This window comes from Carassius auratus, unplaced genomic scaffold, assembly GCF_003368295.1.
Source record: "Carassius auratus strain Wakin unplaced genomic scaffold, ASM336829v1 scaf_tig00217350, whole genome shotgun sequence".
Lineage (NCBI taxonomy): Eukaryota > Metazoa > Chordata > Actinopteri > Cypriniformes > Cyprinidae > Carassius > Carassius auratus.
Genome location: NW_020529019.1, coordinates 103,344 through 120,685, shown reverse-complemented (window position 1 = coordinate 120,685; position 17,342 = coordinate 103,344). Strand labels below are relative to the sequence as shown.

Below are 17,342 nucleotides of genomic sequence, written 5' to 3'. Positions count from 1 at the left end.
TCAGCATAATATTGGCCTGCATCTCACACTGATCCAGAGACATACCTGCATCCAATAAGCGAGCTTCTGCAACTTCACTGATGGTGCAAGCCATAGAGCCACTGTCTAACAATGCTCTCAGGGGAATGCTGTCATTGACTAGAACGTCGGTGTAGAAAAGGCTGTCTGCCCGTGCCAGCTGCGTCACATTCTGAAACAGGACCATATTATCACTAGTAACTGTTTTACAAGTAGACTCATATATGTTTGATGCATCATCTTGGAGGGTCTGAACTTCTTCACCCACACTATCCCCTCCCAAGTGCAGGCGTGTCAGTTTCCCTGAATCTGGGAGCGACTCCCATACTCAGCACTTTTCTTAGGGCAATCCCTCCGCAGGTGACCAACTTCTAAGCAGTTTAGACATCTTTTCTCAGACATGCAGTGTGACCGTGTGGAATGGGTTCTCTCACCACAAACATGACATTTGGATGGACGAGACCAAGAAGGTATTTGCGGTCTATCAGAAGCAGACTGCGCATTAGTGCGTTCGAGCACTCTTTCCAGCATGCTGAGCACTCGCTCTAATGTACCAGTGTCAGTCAAGGCTGTGTGTGGAGGCGCTGTGGCGATCTCAGGCTTTGTGGCATGGGTACCAGGGATGCACGCTGCTGAGTTAACTGCAGTGTTGTCCCCTGTAGAGGCCTCTGTGTGCCTGACGGCGGCAGTTGCTACCTGAAGCGAGTTGCCAGGGAAAGAGTAAGGATGTGGATTCTTGGTTCTCAGCTCCCTTTGATGCTCGTCAATTGCTTCTTGCACCTCTGCTGATGACCACTTCGTGATAGGCTTGTACCTGAACATACTAGAAAGTTCAACATTAGGGCAGTTTCTAATGAACATCATTGCAATTTCCTGTGAAATGTTCTTCATTCGACTACCCTCTTTCTGTAGGTGATTATCAGCGATTTCGGCCGCATTATTGAGACGGACCCAATAGTCAACAGGGCTTTCTTTGTCATATGGCATTGTAGAATAGAAGTCTGCCAGTGGAAGACAAGATTCTGGGGTCTCACTGAAATAGCGTAAGAGCATTTTGTAAATGGTTTCAGGGGTAACAACCATGTCAGGTGAGTGATTACTTTTTAGCCCCACTTTTACAATGTTTTTAGCTCTACCCAAAAGGTGGTTCAAAATCTCAATGGAATGCTCTGCTTTCGGGCGATCACACTTCTGTAAGTAAACCTCCATTAATTCTATCCACTCATGAACAGTATGTTTATCCGTACCATCACCACGGAAAATAGGAGGGCTTCTATTGTCAGAACGTACAATCAGATTCAACCTGGATAAGTCAAGTGTAGTGCTAGCTGGATCGCTTTTAACTGGTTCGGGGGCAGTCCGATGCCCCAGAGCAGAAGCACTACGATCAGCTAAGAGCCGGTCCAAAATACTATCGCCAATTTGGCTACCAAGCTCTTCAAGTAGCTCTGTTATCTGCAAACGAGAATCATCACATATTGGGGCAGTTGTAAAAGATGGAGCACCAGCATTGACTTTTCCTTCCATCTGTGAAGAGCCTAAATTAATATCTCGAATCTGATCATTTTCTCTACGTCTCACAACACCATCTGAGCTGATGAAACTTCTACCCCTCCCCAAGACTGGTGTAGACATATTGTACATCTTACGGTCCAAATTGGTCACTAACGCATAACAAAATAAATTGACTCGGTGTCTTAGTAATACAATGTTCGAAAGTCAATGTTAAGAATGTAAGAGAGCTGTATGCAACAAGGAAAGTTCATTAGCTGACACTGGAAGGCAGGACTCGATCCACGGCTTGACACCTGGCAGACGACTCAGGCCGGCTTTCCGAATCCAGGGAGGGCGCAGCAACAGTTCCACGAAACCGAACAACACCCGGCGATCGGCTCTGGCTGATCAGTTGTATCCAAGAAGGTCACGGCACCAGTTTTATGTAGCAGATCCCTTTCTGCACATAACGAATTTCACACAGTAGACAACAGGATGGCTTGAGAACAGCTGAATTTATTGACCCGCCCTGGAAACATATGGGACAATTTGATCAATATTTTTCGTTGCGCCAACCTCTTCCCACATCACACACAACATTAAGTAGGAAGAGCGAGAGAAAATAAGTGCGTCTTTCCTCGCCAGCGTCTATCCGCAAACTGAGGATGACGTAACTCACTTGTATACATATTTAACATTATGTAGCAGATACATTATTGTGCAAATAATACATTTCTTTCGTTAAAGGAAAAATAAAGTGATGAAATGGCTGGATGTGTATATATTCTGCAAACATATCAATAGTAACACATAAGAATAATGTTGTTGTTTTTCCTTCAAAACATCAGACACATCCACATTATACTCTATAGAACTGCAAAACCAGTGTAGTAGATGGCTGTAACATAATATAATGTATTATAGAATCTGATAAATAAATATACAATATCTGCTCAAAAGCACAATCCACATATTCATTATAAACCCAATTTACAAAAATTAGATCACGTTATGCTGGTTAAATTGAAGAACTGAACATACCTGGAAACATATGGGACAATTTGATCAATATTTTTCGTTGCGCCAACCTCTTCCCACATCACACACTGTGCACAAATCAACAGTTAGTTCACTCCACGTGCGTCCGATAAAGCTCACACAAAATTCAAAATACACAATATGCATGTGTACAATCGATTCAATATAACATTGTACTCAATGATCAACGAACTTTAATTGAATGAACTCTACTTACATACCAACATTAAGTAGGAAGAGCGAGAGAAAATAAGTGCGTCTTTCCTCGCCAGCGTCTATCCTCAAACTGAGGATGACGTAACTCACGCACTCCAAATGCATAGCGCGCAACACTGATAAATATTCCACACAACTAACACCCCAACCGATAGTTCCCAAAAACAAAGAAAAATAGTTTTGGGAAGTTCATCATACAAACCCAAGACACAATCAATACTTTTCTCTTCCCAACTTGCTACACTTGCTTTTAAATCACCAAAAAGTGTCTATAAATGTCTTTTGAAAAAGACTAAACTTAAATGGCTCATCTAGCATTCATACAAATAAATAAGTTCATGTAATTTTCACTGTATGCACAAAATTGAAATGAAAGGTATGGGTATGCTAATAAGACTAACTAGCTAGCCGGTGTGACATTTCATATGAAACATGATGCAATAATTTCAAAACAAGCAATAATAAACACACACACACACACACACACACACACACACACACACACACGTATATATATATATACCTGAATACATACCTGAAAAGTGGTGTTTCGCATAATACATCTAAATAAAATATAAAATAAAATTAACAACCTCCCGGCCTTGCTAATGAGAGCACTATCGGACGGAAGATCACAAAAGGCCATGACTAATCAAATATATGTTACTCAGATTAAATGATTTAAATATTAGCTAAACCAAATCACAAAATACTTGTAAATGCTAACCATTTTGCTAACCAATAAATTACAAAATGTAGTCTTTTTTTTGTTGCCTTCGCTGTCTGTTAGACTATTTTAGTAATTTTATATTTCTCATATTTCTCTTGTTGTAATATGTTGTAATAAATACTTGTCACTAGGCATAGTTGTGGGAGTAGATCATGGTCTCTTCAATAGACTTTCAACAGATTCACTCATAAAATACCTACAAGACGCTACAACATCTCCATTTAATTATTATCATAATTTATTTAATACTTGCATGAACAGTTGCATGGGTCTAACATCTTGCAGAGGGTAAAACGGATACTGGCCGGCCCTGTTCACGCACTCTCTCATATCCATGTGACATCTGCTGCATTTGTTTATAATGTTAATATTAAAACGAGTTAAGCTCCAACCCTAAATAAACTCACCTGAGGCATGCTAGTAATCCTGATTGAGTTAGCTGCTAGAGGAGCGTTTGATGAAGGTTAAAGCTAAACTTCACATTGTCCCATCCCTGGTTCAACTCACGAAGAAACTTTATAAAATATTTTTAACACTTTCATTAAAATGATTATTATTAGAGTGCCATACACAAAATGATTGGGTATATTTAATATATGAACAAAAGTACAGAATAACAGTGAGTGATTTCAGAAAAAGAAAGAAAATTTATCATTATTGTTATTTGCTGCTGTCAGGTCTGGAAGATGCTCGCAGCTCGTGAAAGTTTTATTATTTTATTCAGGTGCAAACTGCACTTAAACACTGCAAAGAGCTGTATATTTTACAACAGATGGATGTATTATTACAGTATTTTAATTTAAAATATTATTACTGTATTGTCAGTGTTAGTTCAGACAGGAACCACTTTGGCACGTTTACTTGAGTTTATTGAACACAATTTATCTTTGGCGGTACACTGTTAAAAAATTACTGTAAATTTTACAGTAAAATACTGGCAGCAGGGTTGCCAGCCAGTTACTGTAAATTTTACAGTAGTCGTACTGTAATTTAATTTACAGTTTTTACTGTATTCTCAATTACAGTAAAATTCTGTAAATTAAATTACAGTAAGACTACTGTAAAATTTACAGTAACTGGCTGGCAACCCTGCTGCCAGTATTTTACTGTAAAATTTACAGTAATTTTTTTATATTTGTATACTGCATTTTTACAAAAAATATATTATATACTGAATTTTTAATACATTGTATATGGCATTTAACAATTATTTAAATAGCAAATGCACACATTGAAGTAGTTTAGTGTGCAAAGCAATTCTTTGAAAAAAGCATGTGTATTTGCAATATTTAAAGTATGTAAAATGATAGCATTTATTTTCCCTATTGCTGACTTAACTTTAACTGCATAAAGTGTTATATAATGCATAACTTAATTCACCAAAGAAATACAAAAAATAACATTTTTAAAATCTAAAAAAAAAACAGGTCAAAATGTTATATATCACTTTCAAATTTACATGAAAAAATGACATAAAAAGTATATTATTTTGAACTCATTTTTATTTATTTTAAAATTATTTCATTTTTTTAAATGGATATGAAATTTTGGCATGATTTATTTTTTATTACTTGGAACATACTGGCCATCATGGACCTAGACACAAAGAAATATTCAAACTGCGTTATAACCGAAATATGACCAACATGGTCATATTAAAACAGTTCACCCAAAAGTCATGTCATTCCACACCCTCAAGACCTTTGTTCATCTTCACAACACACATTAAGATATTTTTTATAAAACCTGATGGCCCAGTGATGCCTACATTGCTAGCAAGATCATTTCCTTTTCCAATGCCCAGAAAGGTACTAAAAACATATTGGTAACGCTTTAAAATAATGGTCTGTTGTTAATAAGTAACTACGCAGGAAGTAATAGGTAGTACTACATTAACACTTAACTTAATACTATTAACTAATATAGAAGCAAGATTAACTAAGCAGTAAGTAATAGCTCATTTAGGACATAGGTAGTTCCTTATTAGTTATTTGATAATTACTAAAGAAAAATATTGTCATTGAGAACTACTTTGGAACTATGGCCAACTAATGAAGAATAACCAATTAATTACTAATCACAACAGCTACGTCTATAAAGTGAACAATTAGCTTCTTTATGGAAACGTATATATATATATATATATATATATATATATATATATATATATATATATATATATATATATATATAGCCTATCCATATGATATATTTTATGAGCTCCATTAAGTTCAATGTCTCCAACTATAATAACTTTAACGTTAGTGATATCATGCTGGGGAGGGCTTCTCTTTAGGAAGTGACAATAAATAATGATGTTCTCTTGTCAAAACATCTTTGCATCCTTCATGAAAACATTGACTGCATTTATAGTGTTAAGCACAAAACAACATCTTCCAGATTACAATGTCTGGTAGAATATCACTAATTCCTCACAGAAATATATGGCTGTACAGTATGTGTCAGATAATTTTATTGTAAATTACTTGTGAAATCCATTACTCATTACTCAAGTGTTATCTTGTCAGTCCGCAGGAACTACTATAGTGATCTGGCCCATTATTTTAAAGTGAAAAACATGTCAACTCCTGACTAATTGCTCAAGCGTTACCTTGTCAGTCCGCAGGAACTACTAGTGATCTGGCCCATTATTTTAAAGTGAAAAACATGTTAACTCCTGACTAATTACTCAAGCGTTACCTTGTCAGTCCGCAGGAACAACTATAGTGATCTGGCCCATTATTTTAAAGTGAAAAACATGTTAACTCCTGACTAATTACTCAAGTGTTACCTTGTCAGTCCGCATGAACTAACGTTACTAGTGATCTGGACCATTTATTTTAAAGTGAAAGATTTTTTATTTTAAAGACAACATTTCTTAAAACTACATAACGTTACTGTTATAAATAAACAAATAACAAACAAACAAACGTAACGTTAATCATTTATTTTTTGCGAAAATATCAAAAGTGGTACCAAAAGTAGTTCAAATGATAATGAGTTCCAGTCGCAGTCCTCTATATGAGGTAATAGTTTTTATAGGGTACAGAGCAGAATTTAATTTATTAATCCATGAAATTATGTATCTGTCTTCTCTCCGTGAAGGCGCACTGGCGCAGTATTCAAATGTCATAAACTGAAACACAACATGTCGCAATCTGTGACGAATTGGATGAGGACCAATGAGCGTTCGATATCAGTGCCGTAAATCATGTCGTAACGTGGCGCACTGGCGCTATTTTCAAATTCATAACGAGCGCGAGCTCAGGTTTGACTGTGACGGACGCTGTTGCTGAGAATGAATATGAAGAACCATTGATAAAGGGCTGAATTTGGATATGTTCCTTGCAAACATCTGGATTCTAAAGATATGCAGTACAGCAAACAAATAAAATGGATGTGATTTGTAATTGTATGCTGTGCTTTTGTGTGTATCTATGGTTTGCAGCATGCACAGAAATGTTAGTTCCTATTAAATAGACGAGTAAACTGCTTTCAATAAATTGAATGAAAACATGTATTTGTACGTTTTACTGCTATAAATACGTATAAATTGTACGTTTCTATGTACATGAAAACGTATGTAAATATACGTGTGATAGAACCACATTTAACGTAAAAATACACACGTATTCTCATGAGATCACATTGAACACTTGAGTCATGGATTTCACAAGTAATTTACAATAAAATTATCTGACACATACTGTACAGCCATATATTTCTGTGAGGAACTAGTGATATTCTACCAGACACATTGTAATCTGGAAGATGTTGTTTTGTGCTTAACACTATAAATGCAGTCAATGTTTTCATGAAGGATGCAAATATGTTTTGACAAGAGAACATCATTTATTGTCACTTCCTGAAGAGAAGCCCTCCCCAGCATGTTTCCATAAAGAAGCTAATTGTTCACTTTATAGACGTAGCTGTTGTGATTAGTAATTAATTGGTTATTCTTCATTAGTTGGCCATAGTTCCAAAGTAGTTCTCAATGACAATATTTTTCTTTAGTAATTATCAAATGACTAATAAGGAACTACCTATGTCCTAAATGAGCTATTACTTACTGCTTAGTTAATCTTGCTTCTATATTAGTTAATAGTATTAAGTTAAGTGTTAATGTAGTACTACCTATTACTTCCTGCGTAGCTACTTATTAACAACGGACCATTATTTTAAAGCGTTACCAACATATTTAAAACAGTTTATGTGACTACAGTGGTTCAACCTTAATGTAATGAAGCAATGAAAATACTTTTTGTGTGCCAAAAAACAAAATAATGACTATTCAACAATATCTCGTGATGGATGACACTGCTTCATGAAGCTTCGAAGCTTTATTAATCTTTCAGTTCAAATCAGAGCATATCATATTTGGGCAAAAAAAGTATTCTCGTCGCTTTATAATATTTAGGTTGAACAACTGTAGACAACTGTAGCTAAAAATGCAGGCTTCACTGAGCCACATCTTAATGTGTGTTGTGAGGATGAACGAAGATCTTATGGGTGTGGAACGACATAAGTAATTATTGACTTAATTTTCATTTTTGGGTGAACTAATCCTTTAAAAACCACAAAGACATTTTCAGATAGCTTTCATCATTAAAGAATAGACCAATATGGCCAAACAAGTCATACAAAAAAAAGTGCTGCATGACTCACCGGAAGGAGCCGCGCACGTGCAGAAGTCATACAAACTTTCCATCAAACAGATAAAAATCAACCAAATAACAATTATGCTCCAGATGAAGTTCCATCCTAGGATTCAAAGTGTGACTAGAAATATTGAAAAGAGCAAAGAGGACAATACATTAGATATATTACAAAACATAATAATACTTTCAGAAACAAATAGGGGGAGGACAGATACAGTTAGTGACAGATACAGGGATGAGAGGTACAGTCAGAGAGAGACAGAGGGATGAGAGGTACAGTCAAAGGCAGATAGAGAACAATAAAAGGAAGACACAATCTTGGTGTGTGTGTATCCTTAAATTTCAGAAATTCCATTGGAATTTGCACAGAAGAGTGGCAACATGTGGGTTGACTGCCACACATTTTCTTCTGTATCACAAAGCACCTAAAGGGTCATGAAACAGACAATATGTAATTAAGAGCGGTTTTAGGACCTCCAAGAATGTTGGAGATGTCCACTAATAAAAAAATAAAAAAACATATTTAACTCAATAGCTTGCTGGTGTTAAATAGGGAGACTAATATATTCTCTTCTCGAGTTAAGACACATTGTTTTAAAGGCCTCAACAGAAATAACACTTATAACATAACATTATTAAAAGGAATGTTCTGATATAACTTATCTATAAAATGCTGGTTCTGAAGTTGTTAGAATTTAACCATTACCTTTGAATGAACTCCAAGGTACACACTGCTTCCTCCTGGTACTCAAGATTAAACAAGTAATAAGCAGCAAACAGAGTGGCAAGGCCGGACAGGACACTGGGCTGAGTGCCCTCACACACCACCTCGCCTTCAATACTCAGCATCCAGTGCCCACTTATCAAAGTGTTTCCTAAAACAATCAATATCACAATAGTAATTAATACCTATACCATTTTATTTATTATTATTATTATTATTTTGTATTTCAGATTTTTACATTTACATTATATACTATATTTAGTAGGGGTGGGATAAAAATTTGATTCTTAAATGTATTGCAATGCATAAGCAGACGATTCTGAATTGATTCATAAATGTCAAAAATCAATTTTCTAAACATTAATTAATGTAAAGTTGACGGAAAGTAAAAGGCGGATCTCTGAAACGCGGAAGTGCATGCCCAGACAGTCTGTGACATGCACATATTTCTTTTACTGTCTATGGTGTGTATCCACTGGCGCAGAGCAAGCGTTTTGAGACCTATAACGTTACTTGAGCGTTTTCAGTCCATTTAATGGAAGTTGAGCTTCCATAGTTGCATATGGTTTGTGGTGGACGATTATGCAACAAAATGCCTCCTAATGTGAAACAGACTCCAAGCACTTTGTTTTTTCTTCCTGAACCTTCTGGTTGTTCGTTCATTTGAAATGACTCGAAAAAAGATTCGTTCATTTTGCTGAACGAGACTCAAAAGTCCGATTCGGTAAAATGATCCGAACTTCCCATCACTACAACTGATGATAAGATTCAAGTCATAGACGCAATAAAACAACTCGTTTGTTTATTGGTCAGTGTCGCGCTTGATCAGTTCATTTGTTCAAGTGTCACCGCACTGATAATGTGCCTTTGTGCACCCTGTGCCAAATACACACAAGATTTGCCTGCCGACATAAATGTAGACACATATCTATAAATAGCATATTTAATAATTTCAAGGAAAAAGTATTTGGTCGCCCTAAGGTAATAAATTAGGCTAACTATACAAAGCAGACTTTATATCAAACAGATTTGTTAAAGTTTTCACATTAACGTTACCTGAAGTTAGCAAAGGCTCAAAAAAATCTACATCTCGCTGGTTACGTTAACCTCTTGGAAGAGCACCACTGAGAATTTATATGACACACACGTCCTCTGTGAGAGGCCCAGACTGACCGCGAGGCTTTAGAAACACGTTTTATTTCGGCGCCCGTGTTAACAGATGACTGCCTGTGCAAAGTTGTTTTACATCATAAAATAATCACGACGAAGTGTGCTGATAAACACGAAGTTACCGTGAATATAAACTATAAGCACTGAAACATGTCATTCATAACGAAGGATTCCAGAGATTTTCTGCCCATGGCCGCTATAGCGCCGGGGGATGTGTGAAATCCTACCACGACCACGCTACTGAAACCCCGCGCAATTCTGCCTTGCGCCCCGCGGACGGATGATGCTTGAATCTGGGGTTACCAATATAATCCGCGAATGTAGATGCATTCATATACTATAAACTACCAAACAAGAAATATAAAAAACTGAAGTCACTTAACACAGTTGTGAATCACTCCTCTTGCCTTTAATGTTAATCTCCTCGACCGTTGAAGACCTAACGATGCCGCTCTGAAGATTTGAAATTTACAGCAAAATTCTGTAAATTTGAGTCAGACCTACATGTGACCCCAGAATGCTTTGCAGTTTACAGCAATATGCTGTATTATTAAAAAACAGTCTGCGGCTGTAAAATAATGCTGTAATTTTTACAGCAATTCATTACAGTGTATGGTTCCTTATGGGGGTTCTTGCTCCCAGAATAATTGAACATACAAGAGCTTTAATATTAACCCCCAAAACATAATGAGAGTATTACGGCCTGAAGAAGAACTCCCAAAACCAACCTTGTTCCAGTCCTGCAAAGAGAAAAGACAGTGTTATTGAGATATCCTTAATGTAACCTACTGGCTAGCGAAGGGGTATCTCCCTTCTTATAAGGCAGAAAATAGCGGGCCTCTCTATAATTAAGGTAGCTGGAAATAGCAGCGAGGGTATTTTCTCCAGCGGGAGAACCGCAAACAAGCATCATGTCCCTGAGCTTGGTATGAGTGGTAGGAGAGTAGCGTTTCCTTGTTTCCTTCCTGCAAAAGAGAAAGATAATGTTATAGAGAAGTCCTTAAGCAGCCTATGGTAGGAGAGGCGTGTTCTCATGTCTAAAGCGAGGGAGAGAATTGCAAGTCCCCTCTTATTTTAAGTAGCAGGGGTGTTCATCCTCTGCTGAAGGTTGAACAGCAGTCTCCTGCAGCCATAGCAGCAAAGGGTGCTCTCTCCAGCTGGAGAGAACAGCAGGTCCCTTTCTTCTGAGGGGGAGTTCGTCCCTCGTTTGAGGGATAACAGCGGCCCCCTCAGGTATCACGGCAAGGGGTAATCTCCCAGCAGGAGAAAATAGCAGCCCCTTTTCCTTTATAATTTTTATTATTATTATTTTTTTTTAAATCTCCTTCTCATTCAACTTTGCCTTCTCCATCTCCATTAACAAAACAGCATCCCCCCCTTTTTTTTACGTAGCAGTGAGGGTTTTCTCTAAGCACCAGTTCCTTCCTCATTCTCCTCATTCTCCATTCCTTCTAATTCGCCTCCTCTTTCTTTTCATCCTCCATCTCCTTCTTCTCCTCATTCTTCTCCTTCCCCATTTCCTTCTTCTCATCCTCCTCCTCATCCTTATTATCCTCCTCATTCTTCATTTCCTCCTCCTCATCCTCCTCTTCATTCTTCATCTCCTTCTCATCCTCCTCCTCATTCTTCTCATCCTCCTCCTCATTCTTCTCATTCTCCTCCTCATTCTCCTTTTCCCCTTGTGGTCAGTGTCGTATTTTATTATTATTAAATGTACGTAGTACAAAACGGTTCATGAGGAGAAACAGACATGTCTATAATCACATACTTATCACTATGAAGTAATAAAATACAGATTGTCAAATACGCACGTGTTTCAGAACATTTTGTTAACACAGATACTCAAAACTACTTAATACGGTGCCATGATTTTTTTTTTTTTTTTTGGATGATGTGACTCAATACAACAGGTGACTACATGAACGCTCTTACCTTCTAAACGCAGATTTGTGGCCATTTTTTGGACTGAAATGTTTGATAAACCCCGAAACACACGTGAACGTAGTCATGTGGTGAGTCTGGCCAATCGTGAACAGCTGTATTGTCATCGGCGCTCCAGCTGTCACTCTGGAGAAGTGTAGGCTGAATCAGCCGGCTACTCTCGAACACTCTCGCGATACTTGATGGCACACGTGATGGTCATGTGCGTCGGCGCAGTCTTAGTCGGACAATTCTACCGGGTATGCACTGCTTCAGTCAGATTTGCGATTGGTTTGCATGGTGCTGTTGAGTCGAACACACCTGATGCTCATCAAGTCAGCTGCTCAAGATCGAATGCAGCCTGTAATTCTCACTAATGATTCCCGATGGTTTCGGAGGATGGTTAGTCATTGTCGCCCTCTGTTTTTCCAAGAAGGTACACCAGGGTTCTTACGGCCTTGAGTAAATCCAAGCACTTCCGAGACATTTAATTTTCCAGCACTTCAGACTGGGTAAATTACCTTTTTTTTTGCTGCAAAAACACTCTTACCTTAGTTAAGCACATGCACAGAAACCCAACGGACACCCTTACTTGTAAAACGTTTGGATTTTAAGGTGCATAAGCAATTTCATTGTTCTAGACAAATCATCAAATTACCAACAGGTTGCGCATTTTGGCCCGGTACAGCGGTTCGATGTCCTTACAATAATGATGTCCTTGGATTTTGTCCCAATAACGATTAATGTTTGTGGGAGAATGACACATCATGTTCATACGTCCTTCGATATGTGATTTTTGTAGCATAACAGATGGTTAATCCATTCGGGATTTAATTTACAGACTTGCACATTTCCCTGATTGATGACTGACGATTCCACTGCATTTTGTCAGCGGAGGCTCGCAGTTGAGCCGGCAAAAGCATTAATCCCTCCGATGCACGGCAGGACTAGCACGTGATTTTGGACAATATATAAACCTCACAAGCAAGCAGTCCCACATCTTGATATCTTTAAACAAATATATTCTTAGTGTGTGGAGTGGGGCGGGATCGCCCACAGTCGGAAATAGGAGTAGCGAAGGGTGCTCTTTAAACAGCTGAAAATCAGCGTGCACCTGTAAAGCAGGAAGGCCTTTTTTCTTTTCTTTTTTTTTTTTTTTTTTTTTAATATGGTCAGACTTTAATTTAGGCAACAGCATAAGCCCTTGTCGGATATGTTTTAGCATTTATATGAGCAGAATTACGATCTGTACATGTAGTATAAAGCACTTCATTGTGTTGAGCAACAGCAAATGGCGGATTAAACCCAGTGTGTTGTAGTTGTCAGAGAAGTTTGATGAAGCATCCCTGAAGCAGCAGCCGTTAATATCGACAGCCTTGACCACAGATTAAATAGGCTCGTGGGTATATTAACTGTGTTACTGGTGTGGCAATATGATAGCATGCCTCACAACGTAACTGAACAATAGCTTTTAAATAAACAATGTCTGAAGCATGTTCGCGAAATAGCACTAGTTTTTAAATATGAAATACTTTGCTTAGCTTCGTGTAGACGTCCAAGACGAATTAAAGTTGAAATGGTCAGTTGTTCGTGGATGCTTTGGTTTGTTGAATATATAGCTTCTTCCAGCAAGGAGCAGATCTCGTGTAGGTTGTGATTCGGTTGTATTAGGACACACTGACGATGAATCGCGTGCGAAAAGTCTATATCAAGCTTACTTGTATCAATTCAGTCTGTTGCTTGACAAACAACACGGCGAATTCGCTTAAGTTTGCGACTGAAATCTGGTGAGATACTCTGTGGGAATCCTGCCAAACCTGATTTGACGCTTCGTATGGAGATAGATTCGCCGTGCTTAACGCCGTCGTTAAGCATACTTACCGAGCAGTAGTGGCACGTGTATATATATGTCCCGTGTCTAATAGGAGAGATGTGGTGATTGGAGCGATTTGACAGCTGACCGCATCAGCTGTTCACAGCCTTGCCTCCGTGGCCTGACTGAACTGATGCTGCGCTCGATTACTGTTCAGTTTATTTTTTTTACCTGTATAAAACGAACCAAACGCAATACAGCACTGTAAACCATATTTTTTTTACAACCCCAATCAAATAAAAATCACAATAACTCATTAGCATTTGTCCTGATGATATTATTTTTAATTGTTGAACATTTTATTTTAAAAAATACAAATGACAATTCTTGACCTCTAGCATGCAATAACTGCAAAAGGGCATCATCACAGTCCCCCAAAACATGCTTTACAGAAAATGCTGATGCTTTTTCTATTCTGAATCGGTTCTGATCTGTGACTGATGCATGTATGTTTTGTGTTGTGTAGATGGTAATGTGATTCTGGAGAGTTCTGTTGATCCTGTGATTGATCCTTTGATTGAGGGACATACTCTGACTGTACACTGTTTACATCGATCTACAAACTCCTCGATCCTCAGAGCTGATTTCAGAGGTGAGAGTCTGGAGTCTCCTAAAGATTCTGTTTTATTCATGAGCAATCAGTTGTTGACAGATGTTTAATCTTTCACAAAACTTACATGAACTAAAATATAACTAAAAAATCTCATACACTGAAACATCAACATCCCACAATTCAATGAAATGAAGAGGGCATTTTAATTGTTGAACATTTTACCATTCCATCATTTACTTGCTCTTGTGTTATTCCAAACCTGTATGACTTTCTTCTGTAAACAGTCTAGAGTCAGAGTATGTCCCTCAATCACAGGATCAACAGAACTCTCCACAATCACATTACCATCTACACAACACAAAACATACATGCATCAGTCACAGATCAGAACCGATTCAGAATAGAAAAAGCATCAGCATTTTCTGTAAAGCATGTTTTGGGGGACTGTGAGGCCGTTCACATATCGCGCCTAAAAACGCGTCGAAAACGCTAGGCGCATCTTTCTCCTCCTTTCCCTTTTGTGTTTCCTCATAAAACATTGGGTTCCCTGAGATAGTACCTGAAAGTCTTTAGTCTTTAGGAGTGTAATGTGTCTCAATAATGTGTTTGTGTCTCTGTTTGTCAGGTTCAGGTCAGATTTCTGTCTTCAGCATCCTCAGTTTTCTTCTGGCAGTTTGTCCGTATCTGCTGTCGACAGTCGTGCTGCTGTTCAAATGTTACAGAGCGAGAGGTAACACTTTTGTCTGATCCGTCTCTCTCCATCTCACTCACTTTTACCAATGATTCACATTCACTGACAGACAGCCCTTTACTCTTCGTCTTTATATGTTATAAATCAGTATTTACAACAGATGGTGCTCATTCATAAGCAGTAGCTGCAGTAGAAGCAAAACAGAAAGTGTGACACTGAATTGTGAAAATAAATGTTTAGTGTGTGTATATCACAGTTACATGGACTGAAGACCGAAGCCAGTCCGCTGTAACAGAGGAATAATCTTCATCTCTTCTCCAAACCGCACACAGAGTCACAGGATGCTGGAGTCTCAGACTGAAGACTGAAACACACTGGACACGAGCGGTCCATCACAAGACTAACAGACAATGCTCTTCATGTGTGTCACATTCACTGTAAACTACTGACAGACACCCTTTAAATACTACTAACAACAATTATGATGTCAAATCACATCTGAACAATGTCTTTTTATGCTTTCTGTGTCTAAATAAAATGAGTTTTAGTGTAATGTCTCTTTGTAAATGTCTCTTTGCTGTCAAATCTTTTCTGAATTTTAAAAGTAATATCTTTATATTTTTTTGTAATATTTCAAGTCAAACATTTATTCGACTGAAGCAACTTATGTTTACCTAATTGTATTTTTTTCTTCTGTCAGTATTGATTATATTGCATTGTATTGTTTTCATCAAACTAAGTATTTAAATATCATTTATTAAAGTAGTACGTTTATAAAGATCTCTTTGCTTTACATTATAAGCTTTCAGAATTCTGTTCATATAAATATTAGTATCTGCACCAAATTGCATAATTTTGCTCCGTTTGGGCCTCAAAATAAAATGTATGTTTTTTCCACTTTGAGTTTGAGCTCCTTATTTTCACAAATATGAGCAATAAAAGCACGGTGTATTAAAAATGGAAAAATATCAACGACAACAACATGAAACATTTCTTTGTTTGTTTTTAGGTTGTCAGAATATTCAATAAAATATACTATTATATATATTTTGAGCATAACTGGGTTAAAAGTGCTGCCTTTTACAAATAAATAACTTGTCATGACCACAAATGTACATGATCTGGAGAAAATATATAGAAAACATTACATTCTTAACATATATATTATGAATCAACACTATTATAAATTGTATATGTGTCAGTATGAAACGATGTGGTGTGAAAAAAGTACTTAAAGGGATAGTTCACTTTCAAATTAAATTTTGGTATGTTTTATCTTACCTCAAGGGCATCCAAGATGTAGCTGTCTTTGTTTCTGCAGTAGTTCCCATTTTCATATTTTTAGGCCAAACCGTTCTTGTCTGTGACTCATACAATGGAGGTCTATGGTCACCACCTCAAAGAGCATGCACAGAGAAGTGTAAATTAAATAATTCCCCATCGTAAGTACACATTGATGGTCTAAGACATGACACGAGCAGTTTGTGTGAGAAAATGAACAGTATTTATATAGTTTTTACCTTATACACAACCACATCCAAGTGATCTGAGGGCACGCGTGCTTCCTGTTGTCATGTGACATTTGCGCGTGCTCTGGCTTAGTCTGCGCAAGCTCTGAAAGCGTCGGAAGTGATCTCTCGCGAAGGCCATGTCATGTGTGTTTTTAGAGCAGGCTAATATGATTGATTTTATGGCACTTGTCATCTCTGTAAAATCACACATGCAAACACTCCTGTGTGCTCTCTGTATGTGTGTTGGCTTTGAAAACTCCCTGATTCATGGTTCTAATGTCCTCACCAAACGGGTCTTTCACACCTCCGCCAGGTATGACACATTATCCGCATTATTCTTTTATAATTATTCTTTTGTTTTTAATCCACCTTTATCAGGCTTTGTTGTGGTATTTTTAAGATTTACAATCCACTAAACTGCTATCTCACTTCAGTCTCAGCATGCATTTAGCCCTTATTTGTCAAAAGTCTTACCATAAAAATACAACAAAAGATTTTCTTACGACCTTACGTTAATTATTGTGACAGAAATGCATTATGAAGAAGAAATGCACCTGCTATTAGTAAGCAATAGGGCTAACTTTAGCATCAAACAATGCTACATCAGACAATTTATGAAATTATTAGTACACTTTTAGTCAAAACTCACTTTAAACCCCAATCGAGTCTTTATAATATATAATATAATATATAAGTATATATATTATAATAATATAAGTTATAATATAACTTCCTTTAGCGATCAG

At 37.4% G+C, this 17,342-nt stretch overlaps 1 protein-coding gene and 1 long non-coding RNA gene across 2 annotated transcripts; one reads left to right on the top strand and one right to left on the bottom strand.

Moving 5' to 3' along the window:
- Positions 1–312: 312 nt before the first annotated feature.
- Positions 313–2,869, bottom strand: LOC113100767 (uncharacterized). The gene is made up of 2 exons (XM_026265360.1): positions 2,554–2,869; positions 313–2,041 (listed from the first exon to the last, which is right to left on the bottom strand). The coding sequence occupies exon 2, from the start codon at positions 1,660–1,662 to the stop codon at positions 313–315; it is 1,350 nt and encodes a 449-aa protein (XP_026121145.1). The 5' UTR covers positions 1,663–2,041; positions 2,554–2,869.
- Positions 2,870–14,047: 11,178 nt separating this feature from the next.
- On the top strand, positions 14,048–15,658 carry LOC113100768 (uncharacterized). The gene is made up of 3 exons (XR_003289807.1): positions 14,048–14,433; positions 15,020–15,124; positions 15,342–15,658. It is a non-coding gene; the product is annotated as an uncharacterized LOC113100768 (long non-coding RNA).
- Positions 15,659–17,342: the final 1,684 nt, after the last annotated feature.

Coding starts and splice junctions, on each gene's coding strand:
- LOC113100767 (XM_026265360.1), bottom strand. CDS start 1,662: ATGTACAATATGTCTACACCAGTCTTGGGGAGGGGTAGAAGTTTCATC.